The following is a 25828-nucleotide window of genomic DNA, read 5'->3' as shown; positions in this document are numbered from 1 at the left end:
CAGTCAATCCTAATACTTAATAACTACTTAATAAGAAACAGACAGTGTCATATATTTTTTTTTATTATAAACATTGTACATTGAGAACATGAATCATAATAATTCTAATAAGTGTGCATCGACTTTGTCAACATGGGTGTAAAAGATGCATTTTTCAACAGAAATATATATTTCTAAATTGTTTTTAAAAAGCATCGATGAGAGACAACAAGGTTTCTAAATGAAACTATACGAGCAGCGTTCGTTGGCATCAACAATGTTGGAAAAACTAATTAAGTTCCATTAAAAGAGTCTCATCAGTGTATCAGAGTGAACTTAGCCACTCCAGATATTAACAGGAACACAAATACTGTACTTATTAGTGCAAAGTCATCCCCCCTGCAGAGCTTGGTGGAGAAAAACAGCCGGACGAGGGATCGTAACCAATCGGAACAAATGTCTGGAAAACAAAACAATAAATAAATATTCATATTAACTTGTGCGAAAATATGATAATTTAATAATTTAAAAAACAAATGATTTAATGTAATGCTTCCCATAGCACCGTTAATACTTCTTCTCTGAGCGTGTATATTTCTTGTCACTTGTTCCTGTTTTTGTTACCTGCTTAGGGACTACAGAGGTCTGGCATGTTTACATCTCGTATTTTACACTGACGTCCCTATCAAATAAACAAATAAATGAATAAATATGCACTGTCAGCAGTCTACTCACGAAGTCCTCTTCGGAGTGCAATATGGAGGCCAGCGGGTTTCCACAGCGGGGCCGCGGTGGGAAAATACCGGGAGCAGCCGGGACGGACCCCGAGGTGTAGGAGGCCACCTCCTCGTCCAAGCGAAGCTCCTCCAGAGGAGGGAAACGTTTACGCAGCATCGCCACGGCAAGACTCGGAGCACACGTCTTCTGAACAATGAGGTCTGTAATCGTAAAAAAGTAACAATGAGGTCTGTAATCGTAAAAAAGTCACACTTCAAGACGATATCTAGTCACATGGAAAACGCTCATTGTATGAGTCACACTAAAAGTTACATATTGATATGGTATAATTACTATTATGAGATGTCAGTGTTACCTCCGTGCAGACGTTTAACAGGAGGGTTGATCTCACAGGTTGGCACTGACACAGACGACAGCTCTTCATGTACCGGCAGCACCGGGCCATGCTGCTGGTGACGGGCGGAGCCTTCCTGCTTCTCAAAGCGCCGAGCTCTTAACAGCGCTTTGCCAGTTGAGAAAAAAATGACGGACTCTCTTTGCGGTGCCTGGAAGAACGTCTGTCCTCCCACAACCTCCTGCTGATCCTCGTCGACCTCGTTGCTACCGACCCCGCTCACCTCTCCCTGTTCTCCACAGTGGGATGCAGTCTGGAGGAGTGAGGGACGACACCAAACGGCATACAGGGATTTTACAATATATTTCAAATAAGAACCTGACAAGCACTTAATTCTTAAGAACTTAAGTTCACTTCTTACAGTTGTGACTTGAAGTGGGAGTCGCTCTGCTCGTGTCTCAGGATCTTTGTCGTCCTCTTGATCATCAAATAATCTCTGGACGACCTCCTGCTAACAAACAAGAAAGTCATATGAATTGTGACACGCATGTTTATTTCTGGTTAAAGATATATGCTGTGATGGTAGTAGTACTAACAGGCTCTGGATCAAAGGTACAACATAATGTTATTCATGGTCTTGTTCCAGTTATTCCATATTAAGAAGTCTCTTTTAATGCAACAGTGGTGTAGCATTATCGCCGCCAGCTTTTAAAATGTGCACTCCGTTCTTCAAATCCTGACCTTGATAATTCAATCATTTGTTAACATCTTCAACATCTAAAATCTTGAGATCGCTGATTACGTGAGGATGTTTTTGTGACAAAAGGCTATTTGCACCAAAGCTATTCAATATCTTAGTCATCAAACCTCAACGCCAAACATATTTTAAATTTTCTACGAATTTCTTAATTCCAAAAAAGATATGCTGCTTTTAAAACATCTTTACATTTCTGAAATGTTGCATCCATTAAGTGTATCTAAATTGAAAATCTGAAAGTTTTTGTTATAGCAGCCTTGTAACAGTCTTTGACTGTGCCTGAAATCTTATCTGCACAAACAGATTAGGTTCTCTTTTTGTTTTGTGTTGGACTTTCGAACAGATTTGTATAAAAGCTCTGGCGACACATTATAACATTGACATGACTTCCTGCTCTCACCTCCTGGTGCGGCTGAAGGTTGGCTTTATAGCTCCGCAGCCCAGGAGTGCCGGTGTACGGTGACTGTTGTGTTGACAGATGCCATTTCTGCAAACAGCAGCATGGTGAGAGAAAGGAGCATCTGTGAGAAACACTGTACCTAAACAGACAAGAGCATGAACATACTAAACATGTATACTGACCATAGCAGACATGGGCTGATGCCTGGTGTTGCGGACCCTCTGTGGAGTCCATGTATTCAGTGGAGTCTCTTTGACTGATATTGCTGAGGATTAGAAAAAATGCGGCGTCACATCAGGGTAAACCGACAGAGAGGATAAGCATGCATTAGGCTTCATGAGATAACAAAAACAACGGTTCTGCATCTTACCTACTGCTCCTCCGGTCGCCTCTGCACGATTCTTTCTGAGCGGCACTCTCCGAGCCTGAGAAAGGATGCAGCGCACTAAATGTAACTGTGTTTGTGTTTCAAAAGCAATGGAGTAAGTTAAAAAAACAAATTGTATGTATCCATACTGTGTAGATTGAAGTGCCTCTGCCTGGAGGACAGGTGGAGTTTCGGGGTGTGGCACCAACAGGCCCTCCAGCCTTCACGCCCTCGTTCTGCAGGATACTTTGCAGTGCAGCACGGTCCGGGGAGAACTGCAGCGGCTTCATTAATCCTGTCAGAAGAGCACAAAGGGCACAGATATGATTGACATGCATAGGCTGTTTTATTTACATTGCATTGTTTGTTATGTACCGTTCAGTTTTACAAGAACTCAAATTGGCTTCGCTTCTGTCCGTTTCTCGACGACACAAGACATCACTCTGACGTTAACTGCGAGCCGCTGGCTCAGCCATCGTCAATATGAAGTGGGAGCCAGCTGCCAGGTAGCTTAGCTTAGCACAAAGACTGGAAACGGACAGAAATAGCTAGCCTGGCTCTGTGCAAAGGTAACAAAACCTGCCTACTAGCACCTCTAAAGCTCACTTCTATTTAGTTTGGTTCATTCGTACATGTTTTGTGTTTCATGGGTGGGCCACTGATGAATAAAAAGAGCCAGATTTGGTGCCCAAAGAATGTTTAAACATGGAGGTTATATATTTGCAAAACTTTCCAAGTCAATAAACATAATAATTGTGCGTTTATCCCGATGTGAAGTCTTTGGGCCGAGCAGGAACATGTGCAAGAAAGTGAATAAGAGTTTTACCCAAAATGTCAAACGATTTCTTTCATCAAATAAATAATGTATTAATATTAGAAAGTAACACAAACACATATATAAAGACACCATTTGACATGACATTTCTAATGTTGCAGTCATATCTGTTATTGTGGTTAACAACAAGGTTTATATCTACTGTGATCACATGCTGTATGTTCAGGTACACACAGTATGTGTTACGCTTGTGCTCACCATTAGTGGGTCCAGCTTTCTGTCGACTCTTCATGACAGGCACTCGCTGGGGCTGCAAACAAGAGAATCACCAAATAAGCCCATTAGAACACATTTAAAAGATTTAGAATAACTGAACTCACTATTCAGACGAAAAATAAACATTCAAAACCTCAATAATGACCAGTAAGTAAAAGAGTAGGGAACAAACGACAGTAAAAGAAGGAAGTAAATGAAATTTGAAAACTCACCAGGTGGTTGTTGGACTGTGGAGTTGCAGATCCCACATATGTGGCTCTTACGCCTTCGTTCCGTTGGATACTGAGCAAAGCTGCATGATCAGACTGGAAGCTCTTTGCTTTGTCTGAAATACATTAGAAACACTGTTTACTGCAATTCAGATGGCAAAATAAATGAGCAATGTAGTTATTAAAAGCACAACAAAAAAAAGAGAGGATGTAATCATGAAACTCTTCATGATTCTAGCTATCTAATTATTTATAAGCTACAATTGTATTGTTGTGCAGGTGAGATACATTCATCTCCATGGAGGAATGCAGTTGTTGTAGCAGTATTAAAAATGTTCAATTGGTGTAGGAGAATAAAACTACAGAATATAAGCAAAAGTATTATGTTGGTCCATTTATTAGCCTACCCTGATTGATATTACATGAGGTGGGACAATATAATAGAAACACCCGTCAGTATAACACAATATAAAACTTCATCCTTCAATATTACCAAAAAGTTGATTCAAAAGATGAACATTATAACCTTCATAAAGGTAGGATTTATTAAAGGGCTGATCTATTGGACTGCAGTTTGAGCTAAATGTACACTGGCAGCAGGACACACAAACAAATGAATCTACATAGATGCAAACATAAAACTCAAACATATTCTGGAATATTGGGCAAAATACAAATGGAAGCGTACTGGGCAAAAAGCAAAAACAAGGCAACGACACATTTAACTCACCGGAGGAACTTTTGGAAGAACTGGCCTCTGTGGTCAGCTGGGTGTTCTGGCTAGCATGGGATGTCTTGGCTGGATCTTTGAGACTAAGCAGGCTCATGTTATCCAAACAGGCCTCTGCACTAAAAGCAGGCTGTGCAGAAGAAGCAGCGCTGGGCTGATGCACAGCATTATTGGGAACGGATGATACAGGATTGGCTGAAACGGCTGAAATCTTAAACGTGTTGGAAGGCCCAGATTGTCCTGAAATCTGTCTGTATGTATTGTCTTCAGCCCCTCTGTCAGATGTCCCTGTACCTTTAGTCGAGTCCACATTGTGGTTTAACGTAGCTGGCTGTTTTGTAGGTTTTGCATGAATGTTTTGAGTTTTCAGACGAGCATTGCATACATTATCATCAGGTTGGACAGTATTAGCACCGGTCCTTGATTGAGACACAGTGAGGGGTTGATGTTTTTCAGTGGCCCCTCTTGATACCTTGGGCTGAGACAGGTTGAAAGGTACAGGCCTGGTGCATGGCTTTTTCTTCCTAGTTTTCCCCTGTAGAAACATTTAAAGTATCAAGAACATACGATTAATCTGATTAAATAGGATGCATTTAAATCTGCAGGACATGAAGGAGGCACTTACAGCCAGAGGTTTCTCCTCCCACCTACAGTGAGTTTGACTGAAGTCGGACAGAGTCTGGAGACGAAGGGACTTTGCAAGGACTGGAAGCCGACTAACACCCGGTCGCACGGGTGCCTTCCTACCTATTTCTGAGATTCCTGGATCCTGGTTCTCAACATTCTTGTTGGAAAGGTGAGGTGCGGAGAGTAGTTTGGAAGGCTTTGGGTGCGCCGGCACTTTGTTATGTCCATTAGTCGTTCTGTGCGGAGAAAACCAGTCAAAGGAATAAACGCAATTAGAGTAAAACATTGTTAGAATTTATTTTTGATCACTACAGTGGTACCAACACAAACACATTTTTTGCTGCCTTACTTTGAGAAATATAAACGTATTTCTCTTGTTTTTTATTAAACAAAAGAAGCCAAAGTTTGCAAATGTTGCATGTCTAAACACAAGACAAGAACAAGAACTTTGCCTCATAAAATACATTCTAAAGCATCCACAATTTAGATTTAAATAGGAGCGTATTGACCAAACAATAAGACAACAGGATTACACATATGATGCCAGAGGTTTTTGTACCCTGCCCTAAAGGCAGGGTAACATACAGTGAAACATTGTCTCTAGTGCTTTATAAACTGGTTTACCTCATGATGTCATGGCGGATTTTGTTCTGACTTTGCTGACGAAGGACTGGAGAGGGGTCCATAATGAGAGCACGGTGTGAAGAGCAACTAGAGGAGCAACAAAATACATAAATCGTGCAAAAACATAAACAATAGACTACAATTATTTCCCAAACTTAACAATTCACAATTTAACTAAAGTCACCAAAGATGGGAGGCAAGAAAACACGCAATTAAGGAAGCTAGAGCTCCATGCAAACACATGCCTCACCATCAGTGGCACATTAAAAAAACAACTCTGTATTAAACCAGGTATTTAACAATCGCATTTATTAGCCTGACCAGTAGATCACATACTACGCTCGGTGCAAAAGAGGAGTAGATGAGCTTTAACGCGAGCAGAAGACTAATTTAGCTGTTAAAAGGTTATATTATTTTATCGTTACACATTCTACATACGCACGTAGAGCCGTGTATTATATACGTTACATACTTTAAAAACAGAAAAGGGGCCTCTGTTACTTCCTTCTGTGCTTCCAATAAAGTATTTCTGGTACAATTAGATCCAAATGTTTTGGTTTTGCAGCAGTTTTGTGCGGGTTTAAAGATCCATTGTTGTGTCCTTTCACACCGCAGTTGGGCTGTCAACTTCCTGGACTCGCAGCCGTTTGTAAAAAGCGCCCTTCACCATTGGTCGCAATAGGAAGCCGTACCAGCCAATGACTGCACGTGCTTTGTTTATGACGATAACCTCCACCAATGAGCAGCGTGTTCTCGAAAACAGCTCCATGGTAACGACGCCAAAGTTGTTTTACCACGTAATTGCTTTTTGCCGCGGCCTGCGAATAGAATATAAGTGTATCGTCCACGAGAGCGGAAACCAAAACATAAAAGCAGCAAAGAACATATAACATTTAAAACAAGTAACAGAAGAAATGTGGTAACAAGTACTTGTCAATACATTCGGAAAAAAAACAAATACATACTAAGAGCTCTCTCGGAAGCAGTGTTCCAGTGTATGTGTCTAGGGCTTTTATTGTGAAGGGTGAAACGGAAAGAGGAAAAAGGTTCAATGAGAGAGAGAGAATCAATGTAATGGAGCTGAGGGTTATGTTGCGCCTAGACTTTATAATAGGAATACAATAATAAACACGGGGCTATGTAGTCTGCACCAAGATGGCAGCCACTTTATTCTCTCTTCACACACTTCACAAGAACGTTTTTCCTCTTTTCCCTTTTCCGTTTCATCCTTCACAATAAAAGCCCCAGACACATACACTGGAACACTACTTTCTAGAGGGCTCTTAACGTAACTCAACCATAATAGTTTACACTATGAAGGTTTGTGGCTCATATTCTAAAATGTTTAAATACTGATTGATTCCGTTATTTTGTATCACGATTATAGCTACTTTATCACTGAACAGATAAATAGTGAGACATAGTGGATAATAATGCTGCATTTCGGCCTCTAAATTACGTTACTAATTAATTTAAGTTAATTTAACGTTACCCCCAAAGAGCCTCTAGGGGGCAGTGTTTTGTCGTCCCAGCTTTGGAGTAAGCAGTATCATCCTGATATCAATAGACTTTTAGTCCAAGTTAACGTTACCACTTATTTTAATTAACCTCAATCGTATTTGAATAAAATGCGATGTGGGTTGTGGATTCAGGCGTCTGGGATCAGGCCAACGTCGGCTAGCAGGTAAACATTACGAACTTGCAGTTTGTTTGTTGTTAAAACAATGTAGAGTCAAATAAACAAGATAGTTAAATAGCCAGATAACTAAATAAAAATATAAGAGAAACTATAGCTTGTTCGCAAATAATACCATGTCAATACAATGAATTAATACATTTGTGTCATACTATAATAACATACAGCTAAGATATAACACAACCATTTAAAGGTAGCCTTCTAAAGCATACTATTTACCAAGGACTTTTAATTGTAATTAAATATTTTCAGATCGCAGTATTTCTTCTTCTACTCAAGGATCTGAATACGCCTTTCACCACTGCAGGATCAGATCATGTTGAAAACAATAAAGACCCTCCCTCTCCGTCAGTGGCTGTGGACGGCCTGCAGGTGTCGCTGCCAGCACCCCGGTAAAGCCCCATGCCTGCTCTGACAGGAGTGACACAGTGTGGGTGTTTGCCTGTCACCCAGGGGCCCTGTGTCAACAGCAGAGGGAAGAAGAAGAGACATAGAGGAGGAAACCAGAAAGTAACTGTGCTGCAGACATGGACCTGCGGTCTGAGCTGCTCAAGTCCATCTGGTACGGTTTCACAGCCCTGGATCTGGAGAAGAGCGGTAAGGTGTCCAAGTCTCAGCTGAAGGTGAGTTGGGGGGGGCGGGGGGGGGGGGGGGGGGTCTTCTCCCAAGAAAATAAGACTTTTTTTTGTCTGACAATTGACTTACTTTTTGATTCTGCTGCCTCATTTCCGACCACAATTCATATTCCATCACGTGGGCTCGCTCTGAGAAGGATGATCTGAAAACAATTTGAAATGCTCAGCAAACTAAATGTCACAAATGCATTTGTTATTCGGTCTTTGTTACATTTTATATTGTGCTTCAGGAACTAAGTGTGTATGCAATCTGATCATCTTGAATATGTCCTGTGCTTATAAACCACATGCTGTCCAACAAGGAACAAATTAGTTCTCTATGTTTCGCGTAAAATGACTAAAATGCTTTCACCCCTGAAAGAGGGCACAATATGCACATCTGTCTGGCAACAGCACGAGAGTAACAATTTGCTCTCAGTCTGTATATGAATGGGCGCCCTCATCTCCAAGCTGTGCTTACACACTGGGCCTCCATGTACCAGCTTATAGTGCAAAGGGTCCTCTGGCACTGGACCTGGTCAGAGAACAGCAAGTTGAATAGACATGAGCCCGTGTACGTCAAAAGAACATTGTTAGAGTGAGAGCGAGGAGAAAGTGGAAACATGTTGGTGATTGTTGTCTCTCGCCACAGAGCATCAATGAAGCCACTGTATTTGTGTTGATCTCATTGTTATGTCACTTCTTGGTCTCGCTTTGGATCAGACTCCATTCACTGCCACCTCCACGTTCCTGCGATGTGCTGCCTGCCGCTGCTGGCTCACAGCGAGTCAGCCTCATGACTAGGCTTATCCCTTCTCTTGCATGCAGCCTGTGTACCACACTCTTTAGACACACTCAGAGGCAAGCAGTTTGCATGCCACGGCCTCAAAACTGACAGATGTTGTAGTGCACTGCAGTCTAGAGACAGGATGTGGTTATGGCTCAACACGGTTGTCTGATAACATGCAAAAGGTATCTAAAGAAGTTGCATGCTCTCATTTGGAGGAATGTATTGCAGTAAAAGCAAAAGTAATACGAGTAGTAGTGGTACACTGATTGCTTATAGTAGTTTTATTTTAGTCGTCAATCTTATGACTCTTAATTTGTTTCCAATAGTTTGCCATTGTTTTACTTTTAGTCTTTTTATTTTGTCAGTCAGCTGCAAAGCACTTTGAGCCGCACTAAATGTATGAAAACTGCTGCATTAGTAGAATTTGATTTGATTCATTTTAAACCAGATAAAGAGTTTATTTTTTGCAATTCAAACAGTGTCTTAAAATGTTCAGCATGAAGTATGTCCTTGAAAATCACCCCAGGCACACTTTTATTCTATAGTTTTCACAGTGACGTATGTGCAAACCACATTCATTTTAGACATACGATGCAGCAGAAATTCTTAATTTCAGTTCCCTAAAGATCAAAATGACCATTTTTCTCTGAATTTGTTGCCCAATATTTTCTGCGGGTGTCTACTAGATATACAGTATCTTGATTTTTCAGGTGCTGTCCCACAACCTGTGCACAGTCTTGTCTATCCCACATGATCCAGTTGCTTTGGAGGAGCACTTCAGGGATGACGATGATGGTCCAGTTTCCAGTCAGGGTTATATGCCGTACCTCAACAAATACATCCTGGACAAGGTGATAACACCACAACTATATTATGCTCTTTTTGTTTTGTTAAATTGTAATGCTGTGTCGTCAAGGATGCTGTTTCAGTTGTTTTTATCAATCTCTGCATTTTGTCATTTTAGGTTATTGAGGGCTCTTTTATTAAGGAAAACGTAGATGAGCTCTGTTGGACACTTACGGCAAAGAAAAACTACCAGACGGACAAAACCAGTAGCACTGTCCTGCCAGAGAAGGATGCGTTTCGGCTTTGGTGCCTTTTTAATTTTCTCTCTGAAGACAAGTACCCATTGGTTATGGTCCCTGGCGAGGTAGGTTCACTTGGAGTATATTTAGATTTCAGTGAATTTCTTCACGCTCATTCATTACAATTTCTATCACGAAACATCACTTTAAAAATGTGCTATTTTTTTGATATTCAAATCATAATTTGACTGCAAAGAGCATGTTGTGTTGTTTGATTATTTAAGCAAACAAATATGCACAACTTGAAGTCATAGTTGGTTGTAGCAGCGTAGAATGATAGTGACCATTGTTTCTAAATTTAGCCACATGGATAATTCAAGTTATTGTGCTCTGTTGGTGAGTACAATTCAGAGACTTTAGTCAGTAATTTGTGACCTAAAAGTGGTGCTGGATCTTTAAAACCACTAAATACCTGCCCGAAACTCTGTTTCTTGCCATTATGGAACTCTGTGCACTTTTCATGAAGCGGTGTGGGCTTGTTCTCACTTGCAGACTCTCGTTTTGGTTTCCTGTCAAGTGTTTTTCACAGCTGCTGCTCAGAGAAAGCCCTACATTTCAAGGGCAGAGCAGTTTCTATCATGCTGAGTTTAAGTAAACATTATCCAGTTTTATTTTGGGACTTGCTTCACACAAAAACCGCTGTGCAAAGAAATCTGTGGTGATATGAGTACTACAGCATAGTAAATACTATTACTAAAGCATGTTTAATTAATAATCAACATAACTAAAAGTTACTCTTGAGAAAGGACATTGTTGGATGTGATCTTTGCCGTGGTGTTGAAAGGTGCAAACTACAAAATAAAGTGCACAAATAAAAAAAAGGGTGCTCTGATAACAACCATTTATTGTGAATAGTTTCGCAACTGTAATGAAGTCAAAACAACCTTCAGAGTGAAGTCACTAAAATGCAACCAAAATGAAGCACAAACAACTCCAAAAAACGTACCAAAAAAGTACTTGATTATAATAGAAGAAGATAGTAACTTCCTCTAGTGAGTATAATGCAGCAAAGACGAATAATTCAAATGAACCACAATCATTTTCACTCTCAAAACCTTTGGTTTCTTTTCCTCTTCAGGTGGAATACCTTCTCAAGAAGATATGTATGGCTATGAGTATTGAGTTCAACTGTGTTGAATTAGAGGACTTCTTCTCCCAAGATTCAGTGCAGCAGAGCGGCATCACTGTTTGGGTTTTTCTGGAGATGATGAACTCTGGAAAGATGTCCAAAGGAATTGATAAGAGCATAATCAGCATGGCTATAGAGGAAGTATACAGGGAGATAGTTGGTGATGTCCTCAAAGAGGTAGGAGACCCATCTGCAACCAGAAGTCCGTGCTTTTGTTCCCGACATGCTCTGCATTGTTTTGGTGACAATATACGTCTGTGTCTGTCGGGTGCATGCAGGGTTATTTGTGGAAGAAAGGCCAGCTGAGGAGAAACTGGAAGGAACGCTGGTTCACCTTAAGGCCGAGCAACTTGTCCTATTACACCGGGGAGGACCGCAAAGACTGTCAGGGCAACATAGTTCTGGATGGGAACTGCTGTGTGGAGGTAAGCAGCTGGAGCTGATCATCTTTCAAAGCTAAACACTGTTAACGCTGGAGAACTGTGGATTTTAAAAGAAAAGAAATACATAGTTCTCATTTGCTTCATTTTGTACATTTGATTTGACTTCCCTCATCTTTGTTTTTTCTTGGGAGTTACTATAAAATGCTACCACTTCAGGACGAAGAAAAGAAATAAAGAAATAAAAATAAAAACGCTTGTTAAATTGTTCTCAACCAATAGACATGTGCAACAAAATGCAAGGAGTTGCAGAGGACTAGGCGAAAAATGATCAGGGGTGAGGAAGGAAGAAAATTGTCTCAATTTTCTAAAAACAAAACAAAAACAAAGTATGGTTTTCTTTGATCCGAACCATCGCACAAAACCGCTGAACCTCTGGAGAGCCCGTCTACAAATCAATGTCAAGTAAAGTGAGACGCAGCGCATGTAGATGACGACGTCAGGACGTATGTCATGTAGAGTTCTTTAGTCGCATAATTGCAACGTGAATCAAAAACGAACCGTATCAAATGTATACAATTTTACCATAGAAACAGAATAGGAGTAGAACAGACGCAAACTGTTATCCGTGGTCCTTTGACGAGTAAAGATTGACTCGTGAAGATTGTTGTCAGTTGTAGTGGTGGTGTAGCATTAAAGCATGGTGTAATTGGCAAGCTAGCTAGCTAACTAGCGTACAGCTAGCTCGTTAGCTAGCTTGCTGAACAAAGCTGTCACTCATCTGGCGATAGCAATGTGGTTTACTACATGGTGACAAAAGTGTGTGAGCGAAGCGTTAAGTTGCTAATCACTTAAGGCCCACAAATGGCAGCCTCCCTTCAGCAAGGAGCAAATTACATAACCTTCCTCTTTTCTGAACCTCGCTACCCCCGACAACTTTTTCAAGTTTATAAGATAACTTTGAGTGGAAACTGATTTTTGCCAAATTCCTCACAAATCTGACAGATCTCAAATGAATTGAACTCAAGATTAGTGTTCGACTCTCACTCGAATGAATGACCCATTCTGACTATGAAGCCTGCCGTAGAGGAGCGATTGTTACCTGGGCTGTGCTGGTGATCACTGCCACACAGTACCACACTTAGTAATGACAAAGTATGGTCAAGCTCTGTTATTATTTCAGCAACACCACTACACACTGCACCATGTTACTCCAAAGTAAGCAAAGCAATCATTCTAAAACCATGCTTTATTATAGGAAGTAGACCATCAAATATTGTTTGGTCATTCAAAATGGATCAAAAACCTCTTTTACCCTGTGAGTTCACCTTTTTTTTCTCCTTAACACTGTTTATTTCTGAGCCAGTCACAACAAACGTAAAAGACATGTGAAGAAGGAATTGTTATCCATCAAAAATAATGTGTTCCTTGTTGAACAGGTGCTACCAGACCGGGATGGGAAAAGGTGCATGTTTTGTCTGAAAACCCTCTCCAAGACTTATGAGATGAGCGCCTCAGACACCAAACAGAGACAGGAGTGGACTTCAGGTCAGAGGAGTAGGGCTGTCCTTGATTAGAGAAATTCTTAGTCGACTAACAATACAGTTTTGTTGACAAAACAAATCATGCATATGTTTACCAGGGATGTGCCAGGGATGATTCGTTTCTTGGAAATAACTCACTCAGCACGAAAAAAGCGTTAAAGATGACCAATCGATGATAGAAATCTTAGTCAACTAAGACCAATGACCAGTTATAGGGGGCAGAGGAGTCTTGATCACTAATAAGTCATGAATCAATCTTGAAAGCTTCATTTTCATGTCAAGACATTAAATATGATCTTCTTTATAGCCATTCAAACAGCTATCAGGCTACACGTGGAGGGGAAAACATCCCTCCACAAAGATTTGAAGCTGAAGCGGCGTGAACAGCGGGAGCAGCGAGAGAAGAGACGGCAGTCCAAGGAGGAGGAGCTGCTGAGGTTGCGGGCCCTGCAGGAGGAACGGGAGCGTAAGCTGGCGGAGCTGGATCTCCTGAAAGAGGCACAAAAGCAGGCTCAGGTCCTCCTGGCGCAGGACGAGCAGAGGAGGCGCCAGCAGCACGAACAGCTCCAGCGGGCCCTGGAGGTCCAGCTGCGAGAGGCTGAGGAGGTGAGTGTGGAGGCAAAGCAGGGGGGGGGGGGGGGGGGGGGGGGAGGTTTTGAATTCAGTAGCAAAAAGATGTGAGTGTTCATTCCTTTGCTTGTTGCTGTACCTCTCAAGGCTCGGGTCAGTATGCAGGCAGAGATGGTTCTGAAAGAGGAGGAGGCGGAGCGGCAGAGGAAGAGGATCAAGGAGCTGGAGGAGATGCAGAAGCGTTTGGAAGAGGCGCTGCAGTTGGAGATCAAAGCCAGAATGGATGAGGAGGTCTTCCGCTATGCTCAAGCAGGGTAGAGTGTTATATGTGCCCAACCATCTCTAAGACATGATTAGAGACATTTATACACCCTCATAGCACAATAAGAAGTCATTTGTTTTGTCGGAGAGCCACCAAACAATAATCTGTGAGCTGTAAGAAGGGAGGTGCTCTCTGCAGACAGCAGATATCAAGTTTAGCTGCTGAAAGAAGTTGCGTTATGTTCCTGAGGAAGTTGAGCCGCCAACAGAGGAAGTTGTTAAATGCTGCCATCAGTTAGATCTATTGTGTCACTGTTTCTGTGCTCGTTCAACCTTTCCAAGTCAAAGTTTCTGATTAATCGATCACATTAATCTGCAGCGCATTAACAGCACGCATACGTTTCTGGACATCTTTGCTCATTACAATGTCTGAAACATTATGTAAATGTTATTGTTTGTGTTCTCTGTTGTGTCCAGGTTACTGGCCGAGGAGGAGGAGAAAATGAAGGCCCTGATATCCCTGCAGGAGGAACAGGAGGAGTACATCCTGAAGACACAGAGGGAGAAGCAGGAGCTCAAACAGGAAATGGAGGTCAAGTCACGATCCCTGGATGAGGCTCAGAGGCAGCTGGAGGAGGTCCGCGCCAACAGGCACAAGGTTGACCAGGATGTAGTGGTAAGAAGTACAAAATAAAAGCTTCACATGTAAATAAGAGAAGAGTCAAACCCATCTTCTATTTCTTAGAGGAAATGTTGTTTGTTGGGGTTCTGGTGTGATACCAGAATAAAACATTGAACCAATAGCAGCTGCTGTTTTGGCACACCTGTTAAGTTGAAGTTCAAGCCTATATGACCGTTATTAATTCAATGTATTTATTTGTTAACCATCATTTAACCAGCTAAGAGCCTGTTGAGATTTTAGGATGACAGAGGCAAGACGACGGCATCTACAGTTACAGACAGGGCGGCACATTACAGCGTGCAGTATAACACAGACATTAATGAAACAAAATACACAGCTGTGATGGATTTTCCTTCAATTAATGAATTCATCGTCCAACCAGAACTAGAGTTTTAAGGTGCAGCTTACTCTATCCTTTGGAGACTTAATGAGACTCGTTTTGTGAATTGTATACTTGATGATGGTGTCGCTAGTGCACAGTGGGGTGTTCTTTCTGCTTTGCTAATCTCCCTCAAGAGAGCCAGCATTGTACATTCCTCTATGTTGGAATTGTCATTTTGTTACCTTAGTGACAGAACTTTATAACCTTGCTGTGAAAAGATACTTATTACAGATATGTATATGAGTTGTAGTTGTTTGTAATGCTAACAGTGGTGTATTTCTCAATTGCTTATAGGTGTCAGGTGTTTTAACGAGCTGCTCTTTTTCTCTCACAGACTGCCCAGCGAAAACTTCGCCAGGCGAGCACCAACGTCAAACACTGGAACGTCCAGATGAACAGACTGATGCGACCCATCGGACCAGGCGGTATGTGTCCCGTCTGCACGACGACATGGTGCATCGTGTGACATGACAAACATACAGCATTTACAGCTTGATTGTTCAGCTTTCACACCAGCAGAGGAAAGGCAAACCTTTGACATCAGGCATATTTCACAGACAACATTTTGACACAGTAGGAAAAGCACAGCTATAAATTATACAAAAAACAAATGATGGCTGACTTTTATTTTGCTGCCTCAGTTTCAGGGTCATGGTAATGTACATACTGGCTCATTGTCACACTTTCATGGCTTACTGGGACACGTGAATTGAATTTACAGACCTGCAAAATAAAATGCTATTAATTGCTTGTTTTCACCGACCAACACAACATTAGAAGTGTAGCAGATAAACAACTGATTCTTGTCATCGCTCCACACAGATTCGATGTTTTGAGTGTTTTCATCCAGCTGTTTTCATGTGCAAATTGAAAAAGCGACTGGCACATTTCATATGTGTCTAGTGTGAAAAGGATCTGATTTCTGATAATACAACTTTCTACTGTTTCACTGACAAAGAATGAATCTCATATTATGCGGTGACAAGTGTGTGTTTGAAATAAGCATTCATGTCTTATGTTTCAGCAGCATTTTAATTATTTCCACAGAGTGTACTGTAGGTCACTAAATGCCAGCGCTGCGGTTGGGTTGACATTTAACTTTGCTTCATGTAAAGACGGGCGTGACACAGTTTTCTTAGATCAGAGATTGTATGTGAATAAATAAATGGTTGTTATATTTCAGCCTGTTCTGTAAATATATTTACTGAAATTTCAGGGGGAGGTTTGACCAGTAAATCCCTTCTCTATTTCATCCTCATCCTCATCTCCAAACCACTTGGTCTGATTTTACTCTGAAGTCTTTTCTTTGTGCTGTTTTTAGAGAAGAGACCATCGTTAGGAAGCTCCTTCTCAAGCTTCCAGATCCCGACACAGAGAGATCCGGGGCTGCGTCTCAGAAGGAGATCCGGATCAGAGGATCAGGACGAGGAGAGCAAAGAAAATGTTGACAACCGAGCTGGATGTGATTTAGAAAAGCGCCATTCCCATGCCTCGAACGGAGACATGGACATCCCCTAAAAATATGAGTCAGAGTCACTTTCTGACAGGCAGGGCAAGAGATGGTGCAACAGTTGAACATCTACACTTAAAACTGAATTTACTACCAACAGTACTACCATTTCTATTAAATGTTGAATTACTGACCTCACGTCACAAACGGAAACAGCGTAAAACATTTAATGAATGAGAAGATGCATTTGCAGAATCAACTAATGCTTTGACTGCAGCCTGTGTGAGGCCTGTTCTGAACATAAACAATACCTCAGTGCAAAGAAAACGAGCTGTCAGCAAGATCCCCAAAGTGCAAAGTAAGTTGAGATGTGTTAAAGACTAATACTTACATACAATGTAAGCAAGCTCATTTGTTTAGCTCTGTAATATAGACATATAACAATGTTTAATTTCTACGTTTGTATTTTTTTGGCCGGAGGGTGGATTGACTTTTTTTTAATGTAAAAAGTTGGTTCAGTATTGGAGTTTGCAGCAGTTTCCTTAGAAGAGTATCATTCCTGATAAACAGGAAATAAAGAACTTCCTGTTTCTATTGTCAGTTAACGTAATTGTAAATAAAAGAGTGAATTGATGCCTTAACCTGATTTCTGCCTGTATCTTTCCTGTGTTAAATTATGTGCCGCATGTCAATAAAATCTCAATCTATATTTTACACAATGAGTAGCTGAAATAAATACTGTAACTGTATTAAGTTATAAGAAAGGTGACATTTGAATTGCCTCACAATGGATCAAAATGAAACCCACACTGCTGAATTTTCAAACTGCACATCCGCTTTAGTTTGAAATTGAGTGCACGTCACTTGTTCTGGGTTAAAATGTGTCATCGATGACTAATTTGACAGCTCTCACAAACAGAAGTAGTCGGCACATATGAGTTAACAGAGACATCCGCTGACACACAGAGCAAACTGCATGTCTTCTGGATTGATTTTTAGAATCCGTAAGTGTTTTTTTAAAGTCGCATTATCAACATCCTAGTTTCACCGGCAAGCATTCACAGTTTCCCCCCCCCTTTTTTGGGGACTATTTTTTACTCTGCTATACACCAATTAATATTATCCAGATTTCAGAGAGTTACAGTAAAACCACAAAAAAAACATGAATACAAACAATCAATACATAAAGAATACATTATTGAAAACTTTTATTTATAGACTGTTATACTTATTTTCTATATATATGGGGGAGTTTAACTGCTTTTAAATAAACCTTTGAGTTTCTCTTCATTACAGGCAATGTATTGTTCCCAGATATCAGCAATTACCTAGTTTTAGTAAAATGTTATCATAACTGATAGAACTGGCCCGAGCAATACAACTAAAACACAAGTTGTAATAAACCATAGTTTTCCTATAAGGCGCTTATTACGTCAACTGATAAATTGTGTTGACTGCCAAGCAGTCAATACAATTAAACATATTGATATTAAGCTGCACAGTGTGCTTTTTGCTTTGCCTGGTTGGTATGTAAAATGTGGCTGGAAAAATCATTAGATAAATACATTTTACTCATCATCATTTTGTGTTTTGTCATGTGTTCCAATCCTATCGAATGAAGTCAATTGTATTCAAACCAAATCAACAATTGGCCCTAAAGGACTAGAACGTTTTATTTTTTGCAGAAATGATGAAGGCTTTTCAGTATCAGTGCGGATCCAAAATAAATGCCCATGTTACAGAAACAACATCGCATAATTATAAGAGAGACCTTGACTCCCCAGAAAGCTGTTTGTTGGATCCAGCCTGGTGTGTGCGCGCGCGCTGGGGGGGGGGGGGGGGGGGCGTGCGTGTGTATGGAGAGGGGGGGGGGGGGCGCTGTGTTGTCCTGGCATGTGACGATGGAGGAGGAGGAGGAGGAGGAGAGAGGGGGGGGGGTGGGTGATTGACGCAAAGCACAGCTAGGAACAACAAGGAGAGAGTCGGGGAGGGATTATTAGTTCACTGTGCTTATCTGCATGTGATATGGTAGCGAACAAAAGTGTTGAAAGTGTTCAGCGGCGTGTCGGCTACATGAAGGCCCGATTCAATCTAAGTTTATGTTAGCAGTCTGACGTTAGCTCCTGCGGCTAGCTCACTCCTGTTGCTGTGACTTCACACAACTTGTCAACAGCCGATCGATCCTGGACGGGACTGTCGCTCCATGTTTATTTTAGCCTGGCACATTTCTCGTAGCGTAAACATCTCCTGAACCAGCAGCAGTATTGGGAGAGGTAAGCTAACTTGGCAAGTATGCTAACGTTATTTAAAGGCACACACGGGAATGTGGGTCAGCCACGCTAACAGCTAACGTTAAGTTAGTAGTAGTATTCAAGGTTAGTAGCTAACTAGCGCTAGCTAGGTTAGCTAGCCGTGCCGACTCTCCTCGACGGCCGAATGACAGACTAAAGCTACCTATCTATACGTATCATATTGTTTTCACTTTGGGTTAAAAAGTTTGACAGTAGCCATGTTTATAACTTTGCCGACTTTTAATTTCTCAAATGCCCGTATGCAGTTACAGTCCTGTCATTCACAGTAACGTGGGCAGATATTTCCGAAAACGAGTGTGACAGGTTGTCTGCTGGCCGACAGGTCTCAGCAGACAACCTGAGCTGTGTTTATCCCTAAACGTTATGAAAACAAAGCTCAGACTTCGTGACGCTTTGGGCCATCCTGTAATGACGATGTTCATTCGGGAAAACATTAATACATCTGTAATAAGTACACACTGTGGATGTTTATCCGGGGCACAGCTAATGTTACATTCATGCACGGATTAATCCACTAGGGGGCCGCGGGGCAAATATTTAAATTTAAGTATTTAACCCCACCATCAAAGCCCTCTCCCCTACTGCCCTCGACCTGCTCAATGTGTACATAGTGCATGCACCCTGTCCCCTTAAAGCACCCAAGTACACAGTGCACCCTACCATGGAAATGAGGCAAACAATAATACAGATGTCTCCCAGCTCCAGCAGAGACAAAGTTTACTTTTTAAGATAGTGGGGAACAGACTGAAATGCTAAACGCTGTGGTTAACGTAGGACTCTTGAGCTGTGGGCCCTCTGTCTTCATGGGAATGTGGCCGCTGATTTGTGTACAGACCTGCTTTTTGTAATTTAGAGTTTATCCTGATAAAAATTAGTAAGAAAGGGTGGCGGCTGCGCCTTTAACATCCCTGGTTGTGGAAGACCATTGTGGGCATGTTTCTAACCAATGACTGCTTTGTAGCTGTATTAGATTTTGATGTGATCTTTAATGTGCCTTCATCTGTTATTTTTTAGATTTGCTGCATTAGCCATAAATAGACATTCTTGACTGTCTATAATTATTTTTGACAGAAAATGTACTATACCGTATCAATAACATGTACCATAATAAAGGATTTAATGGTTATCACCCACCCCTATCAAAATTTGTACTTTTAGGGCACTTAATAGCTTGACTGTTCCTATTGCCTGGTATGTAATCCAGCCATGCCTACGCTGTGTGTGTGTGTGTGTGTATCATGTGAAAAGCCAGTCACTATCAAGGACACTCCCTGGCTGCTCAAACACAACCAGTAGTAATGGACTGTCTTTGGGAAAGTAAACTTAAATAAACAGTAAACACACTGTCAAAGAGTCACACTTATTTCAGTTGTAAGTGATTCATTAAAGCTAAATAGCCAGACTTTCTACACATTTTTACTAATGTGCTTATATGAAAAACGTATCATTTTGGTGAGTATTTTTGCTCTTCAACATGTATTGATAAGCGTAAAGCTCGGTTGGACTAGTGAGCGGTCACTGGTCTTGGACTGTTAACCACTCACATGCTGGATGAAATGGCAAAGTAGCGTTAGCTTTGGCCAGTTGACAGTGATGAAGTGGTCAGAGTTGTTTGTCTTCGAGAAGTATGACTTCGACATGTTATGTTTACATTATTCATTTTAATATAACAAGTCTTTTATTCTTCAATAGTGGAACTATGATGACAACGTGACAGGAGGGGAGCCGCTGAGACAGCTTAAACTGCAACCATGGAAGGTACTAAGAAGCGCGAAAGGGTGAACGGCCACAGCAAGTCCAAATCCCCCCAGGACTCGGCTGATGTCAGGTGGACGCCACCCGAGGGAGAGTTTGGAGGTTCAGACAGCTGTGGGAGGACAAGTGTGTCAGACCTGCAAGAGTTAAAGGCCAAGAAAAGTGATGATGAAGAGGAGAAGGAGGTAGTTCCTCCCTCTAAAGGCCTGAAAGGGAACCAGAAGAAAAAACAGAAAGAGATTCTGGATCAGGAGGGAAACAATCACGGCAAGCAAAACAGCAGTGCAGCTTCCACCTACACAGGTACGATCTCATGACTTGCTTCCTGGAAAGTCATTGGAAATGGTGCATGACATTCAAGTGGCAATCCTTAAAAGAGTTCCTGGTTGATTGAGAAGTTCTATTTGTGTGGAAACAATGGGCTATAGGTTCATTTATTTTCCATTTTACAAGTCCCATTTTGCTACGTAAGACCAACTATGTTATATGTGGAGGTTGGATGAAGCTGCTCTGGAGTCTGGTGGCACAGCGGCGAATACTTCAGTAACGCTTGCCAGATGGCAGCAGGGTGAACAGGCTGTTCAAATTCAAATTCTATACATAGTTCTTTTTTCTGTGTGTATACAATGGAGAGAAACTGAAATGCAGTGGGGTTTCAGGAATGTCACCACAGACACCCAGCTTGTAATACTGTTATTATATACATCTTGCAATATTTTTAACAGTCGGCAAAAAGCTCAATCATTGTTCTACCTCGTTCGGCGATAGATAATGACTTGACGGTCATTTGTTTCACGGAAAATCTTCGAGATCGCCTCGTCAATATTCATGCTTTTTCCCCTTGTTTTTCAGACCTGTCTCATACCTCGTCACCCTCGCTGTCAGAACAGCTGCGTCTCGGCCAAAACGACAGCACAGCGTCTGGGATCAGTGTGGAGTGTAAGGTCTGCGGGGACAAGGCCTCTGGCTTCCACTACGGGGTGCATGCCTGCGAGGGTTGCAAGGTAATGCAGTGTGTGCGCGCGTCACGGCAGAATAGCCAAGTGAGATTACAAAATATCGATAACAGCAGTTTGGTGCCGTCTGATAGGAGTTGTTGAACCAGTTGCTTTGTTTCTCACTCAGGGCTTTTTCCGGCGTACCGTGCGAATGAAACTGGAATACGATCGCTGCGAGCGCGCCTGCAAGATTCAGAAGAAGAATCGTAACAAGTGCCAATACTGTCGCTTTCAGAAGTGCCTTTCTTTGGGAATGTCGCATGATGGTGAGAGCGACAAATATTTTTGCAAATAAACCATGTCCGTTATTTAAATGTTATTTCAAGTCATTTTACAAATCCATGACCTGAATGTCGATGTAACTGACCGAGAATGGTTCAGTTTCAAAGAATAGGATTCAATCTATAGCGGGTAAGAAATCTGCTCAATTATTTCAATCCATTGCTAATCTCCTCTGGAATCTTTTCACATTCTAGCTCCAGTGGATGTTAACTTGTTATTGATTTGCATTGATAAATGCTTTAATAGTGAAATGCGTTTGTGCACCGTGTTAGTGAGCAAGAGACAACAATCACCACGGTCTCTGTCGTCTCACGCTCTTTTAAAACATGCTCCTCTGCTGTTATTGAGGTGATGGCGAATTAAGAAAAGAAGAACATCAGAACCCACGCTCAGCGATTCTCTCCTGCAATATTCACTCAAAAATAAGACCTGTGTGTGTGTGTGTGTGTGTGTGTGTGTGTGTGTGTGTGCGTTTGCTCAGCGATCCGATACGGACGTATGCCTGAGGCGGAGAGGAAGAAGCTGGTGGCGGGCCTGCTTGTTGAAGAAGTGAACCTCAGCAAACCAGGTGGCTCAGACCTGAAGACCTTGGCCAAACAAGTCAACACCGCCTACCTGAAGAACCTCGTTATGACCAAGAAGAGGGCCCGCAGCATCCTGTCGGGCAAAACCAGCAGCACCTCGGTACGTTCTACCCTCAGAACGGCTCAGTACCGGTTTCACTGTGACTCTGACCCTTAACTCCATACTATATTGTTTTAATCCAACTTCTTCTGGTTTAGCTGTTTCTATATAATCCATTCTTGTGTTTTATGCTAATCCGACAAACGTTAAAGTAGCCCATGGTAATTTCCGATAAATGTGTTCTTGTCTCCCGTTCAGCCGTTCGTGATCTACGACATGGACACGCTCTGGAAGGCAGAAGGGGGTTTGGTGTGGAGCCAGTTAATTCAAGGTGCGCCCCTCACCAAGGAGATCGGGGTCCATGTGTTCTACCGCTGCCAATGCACCACCGTGGAGACCGTGCGAGAGCTCACTGAGTTTGCCAAGAGCATTCCGGGCTTTGTGGACCTCTACCTTAATGACCAGGTGAGTGACTGTCTACTCTGCTCCACGGTAAGATGATGGATATACGGCTGGTTTTGGTTTTTTTAGGCACTAATGTACAAGTCTGCTGTCTGCAGGTGACTTTGCTGAAGTATGGTGTGCATGAGGCTATATTTGCCATGCTGCCCTCTCTCATGAACAAAGATGGACTGTTGGTGGCCAATGGTAAAGGCTTTGTGACCAGGGAGTTCCTGCGCAGCTTAAGGAAGCCCTTCAGTGAGATCATGGAGCCCAAGTTTGAGTTTGCGGTCAAGTTTAACGCTCTGGAGCTGGATGACAGTGACCTGGCCCTGTTTGTTGCTGCCATTATTCTCTGTGGAGGTGAGAGCAAAGGTTTTGCTAGTAAAGTATGAACAATGTGATATTTGCTTTTTGTTGTGTTCAAGGTATCTGCAGGTCTTGAGAAGTCTTCAAAAGTATTTCATTAATAGTGTCGTCTGAAGAGGGTCTAAAACCACCGTACACTTTATTTACAAACATCTTAAATACATTCTCAGTAATGTCAGTCATGACATGTGTAGTCAGAAAGCACCATAAGACCTGAAGCAAACACTCACTGCCAGGAAGCTGTTACACTCAGACATCAACTTCATTGAATTCATCTTTTTTAATTGGTGAATCCAACCATCCATTTTTATGCTGGGTCCAGGTTGCATTAGTTCTGTGAATTATACCTTTAGAAATTAGTTCTCTATTCTATATTCAATTTAAGTCTCTGCCATTTTGTGCCTGCTGGTTTTCCATCATACTTTCATACGTTGGTCTGTCGGGGTTTGAAACGGTTGTTAAATTGCGTTCTATGTGTCATTAGAAAGGAATAAAAAAATCTTAAATTCAACTTTGTGAACCCTGCAGAAACCCTGCATGTTTGCTTCGTGTAAAGTATGACTCATCATAAGGTGTCCCTTCTTCTTCTTCTTCAGATCGTCCCGGGCTAATGAATGTGAAGGAGGTGGAGCAGAGTCAGGACAACATCCTCCAGGCCCTGGACCTCCACCTACAGGCAAACCATTCTGACTCAGCCTACCTCTTCCCCAAGCTGCTGCAGAAGATGGCCGACCTTCGTCAGCTAGTTACTGAGAACGTTCAGCTCGTCCAAAAGATCAAAAAGACTGAGTCGGAGACCTCGCTCCACCCTCTACTACAGGAGATCTACAAAGACATGTATTAGTATTCCCCAGCACAGACTTGCTTTTAGCAATACTGTTACAGACTGAATTAACCTTCATGATACTACACTGCATTCAGTACAAGCACTGTTCCACGTACGGGCATGGGTTTTAACATGCAGGTGAGGCAAAGTGACGTGGCAGAGCTAACACAATCAGGAAAGTCAATGTCAGCATTACCCTCAGCACAGTTATGTGGGTGTGTATGTGTGTGTGGGTGTGTTTGTGTGTGTGTGTAAGATGAGCATCTGGAATCGTTTGCTGAAAGTTTCCCACAACGGTCACTTAACAGAGAGAGCGGGATTTTGTTTTCTCACCGAGGCTGCTCCTGTTACATTCTAATAGCAAAGCTGACCCCAGAGCAGTTTCTAGAGAGTTCCGCCTCACTCCCCTCGGCTCTGTGTTTGTGAAGGGAAAGACTTTCGGGTTCTTACACCAATGGCATAGTAGAACTAGAGAAGAGCCGTAAAGTTTATTTTGATGCCAATGTCTTTGATAGAGTGATTGTTCTCAAGACTTTTGGTAAAGCTGAACGTGCACAAATTTGGTTTTTTGTTTACATCATCATCATCATCATCATCATCATCATCATCATGACTGTCATCAATGACCGCTACTTTGCCATTTGGTTGATAGAACACAAACTGGGCTGGCTCCAGCAGTGTAGAGCTCTCTCAAAGCAGCTGACTGTGCAATACCGTTTCATTTTTCAATAAATGCAGAGATCCAAGTCATAAAGGTTTTGTCCTAAATCTACCCAAGTGGTAACTAATGGACTATGCTGCATAGATTTAGTCTCTAAACTGACACTATAAACTCATAACGCATTGAAGCTCAAGGGACTGCATGTTCTGTTTTTTCGTTCTTTTTTTTAACATGCAAAGTTTAGCATTTTAAGGCTAGTCTGTGTAATTATGTTACCAATTATTTGTAATTGTTGAATCATATTTGTAAGGGCAAAACATGAATCATCTTGTTTTACGTATTAATAAGTACATGTGTTTTTTTCATGTTACATGCTTGCCTGTTTAGTTTAGGTTGCACCAAATATATTGTCGAGCATACCAACAAATGTTTCCTTGGTAAGGAATTTGGATTTCACGCCTGCGTGATTGACCTAAAACCAGCATACTGTACCACACTTGTCATTATTGGGAAAATCTATGATAAGAAATCAGCATCCAGCGTCTCATGTATTCACACAAGATATAACCGCAGTCCTAGATCACCGTCCTTTTTGTGTGCGGTCTGATTTGTGAGGAGAGCCACAAAGTGTAACAGCCGTACAATACTGGAGCCAACAATCACACGTTTCCAACTGTTTTTTCCCCCTCCTATTCTGCAGGACGTCCCACCGTCTTGACTCTGAATGGACTTCAGCATGTCAGCACTGGTGCACACAGTCCTCCTTCAGAAATCTCCTCTTGTGCTCTTAATCTGTCTTGATCCCTATCTACCTCTAATGTGTGATCTGTGACATTATTCCACTGTTTCATCTGATCGCTGACTTTCTTTTTTTAAATTGTTGCCTTAATTCCTGCTATTGATACACGTGGCAAACACATTTGATATTATTGGCTGATGTGCTGGTGATCCAACATAGCAAAGGGTGTGGATGGATAAAGCGAGAAAGTACACCAAAAAAGGTGAGGTAAGCTACCGCAATGCCTGTCTGAGTGATTGGGATTGACATTTGTTCACAAAATAAGACTTGAATTAATTGCGTCCTTATAGTCGCATGTAAAATATCTGCAGATCTAGTTTAGTTACATCTCACTTATAAACTTTTATTACAAATCACGCCGA

At 41.7% G+C, this 25828-nt stretch overlaps 3 protein-coding genes across 5 annotated transcripts; 2 read left to right on the top strand and 1 right to left on the bottom strand.

Annotated features, from left to right (window-relative positions):
• Positions 1 to 73: 73 nt before the first annotated feature.
• troap (trophinin associated protein) lies at positions 74 to 6417 on the bottom strand. Of its 2 annotated transcripts, none has more exons than XM_079274528.1 (14): positions 6289 to 6417; positions 5817 to 5903; positions 5191 to 5428; positions 4566 to 5100; positions 3839 to 3951; positions 3609 to 3660; positions 2725 to 2870; positions 2579 to 2633; positions 2391 to 2473; positions 2209 to 2295; positions 1473 to 1559; positions 1073 to 1364; positions 715 to 917; positions 74 to 439 (listed from the first exon to the last, which is right to left on the bottom strand). In XM_079274528.1, exons 2-14 carry the CDS (start codon positions 5876 to 5878, stop codon positions 359 to 361), a joined length of 2034 nt encoding a protein of 677 aa, XP_079130654.1. In that variant the 5' UTR covers positions 5879 to 5903; positions 6289 to 6417; the 3' UTR covers positions 74 to 358. The 2 variants fall into 2 exon arrangements, with proteins under 2 accessions (XP_079130654.1, XP_079130655.1); XM_079274529.1 differs by having other exon boundaries at positions 1473 to 1562; positions 6289 to 6413.
• Positions 6418 to 8010: 1593 nt separating this feature from the next.
• On the top strand, positions 8011 to 17078 carry LOC306780891 (differentially expressed in FDCP 6 homolog). 2 transcript variants are annotated; one of them, XM_079273409.1, is made up of 12 exons: positions 8011 to 8135; positions 9627 to 9767; positions 9881 to 10066; positions 11080 to 11307; positions 11409 to 11555; positions 12769 to 12828; positions 12950 to 13058; positions 13362 to 13660; positions 13772 to 13938; positions 14363 to 14561; positions 15284 to 15374; positions 16271 to 17078. In XM_079273409.1, the coding sequence occupies exons 1-12, from the start codon at positions 8040 to 8042 to the stop codon at positions 16465 to 16467; spliced, it is 1920 nt and encodes a 639-aa protein (XP_079129535.1). In that variant the 5' UTR covers positions 8011 to 8039; the 3' UTR covers positions 16468 to 17078. The 2 variants fall into 2 exon arrangements, with proteins under 2 accessions (XP_079129535.1, XP_079129536.1); XM_079273410.1 differs by lacking the exon at positions 12769 to 12828.
• A 1291-nt stretch (positions 17079 to 18369) lies between these two features.
• ppardb (peroxisome proliferator-activated receptor delta b) lies at positions 18370 to 25805 on the top strand. The gene is made up of 8 exons (XM_079272880.1): positions 18370 to 18672; positions 20404 to 20769; positions 21319 to 21470; positions 21592 to 21730; positions 22228 to 22430; positions 22629 to 22835; positions 22931 to 23174; positions 23777 to 25805. Exons 2-8 carry the CDS (start codon positions 20463 to 20465, stop codon positions 24022 to 24024), a joined length of 1500 nt encoding a protein of 499 aa, XP_079129006.1. The 5' UTR covers positions 18370 to 18672; positions 20404 to 20462; the 3' UTR covers positions 24025 to 25805.
• Positions 25806 to 25828: the final 23 nt, after the last annotated feature.

The sequence above is a fragment of the Melanostigma gelatinosum genome (genome assembly GCF_949748355.1).
Source record: "Melanostigma gelatinosum genome assembly, chromosome: 8".
Lineage (NCBI taxonomy): Eukaryota > Metazoa > Chordata > Actinopteri > Perciformes > Zoarcidae > Melanostigma > Melanostigma gelatinosum.
The sequence above is the reverse complement of the archived record's forward strand: the minus strand, read 5'-3'. Positions and strand labels throughout refer to the sequence as shown.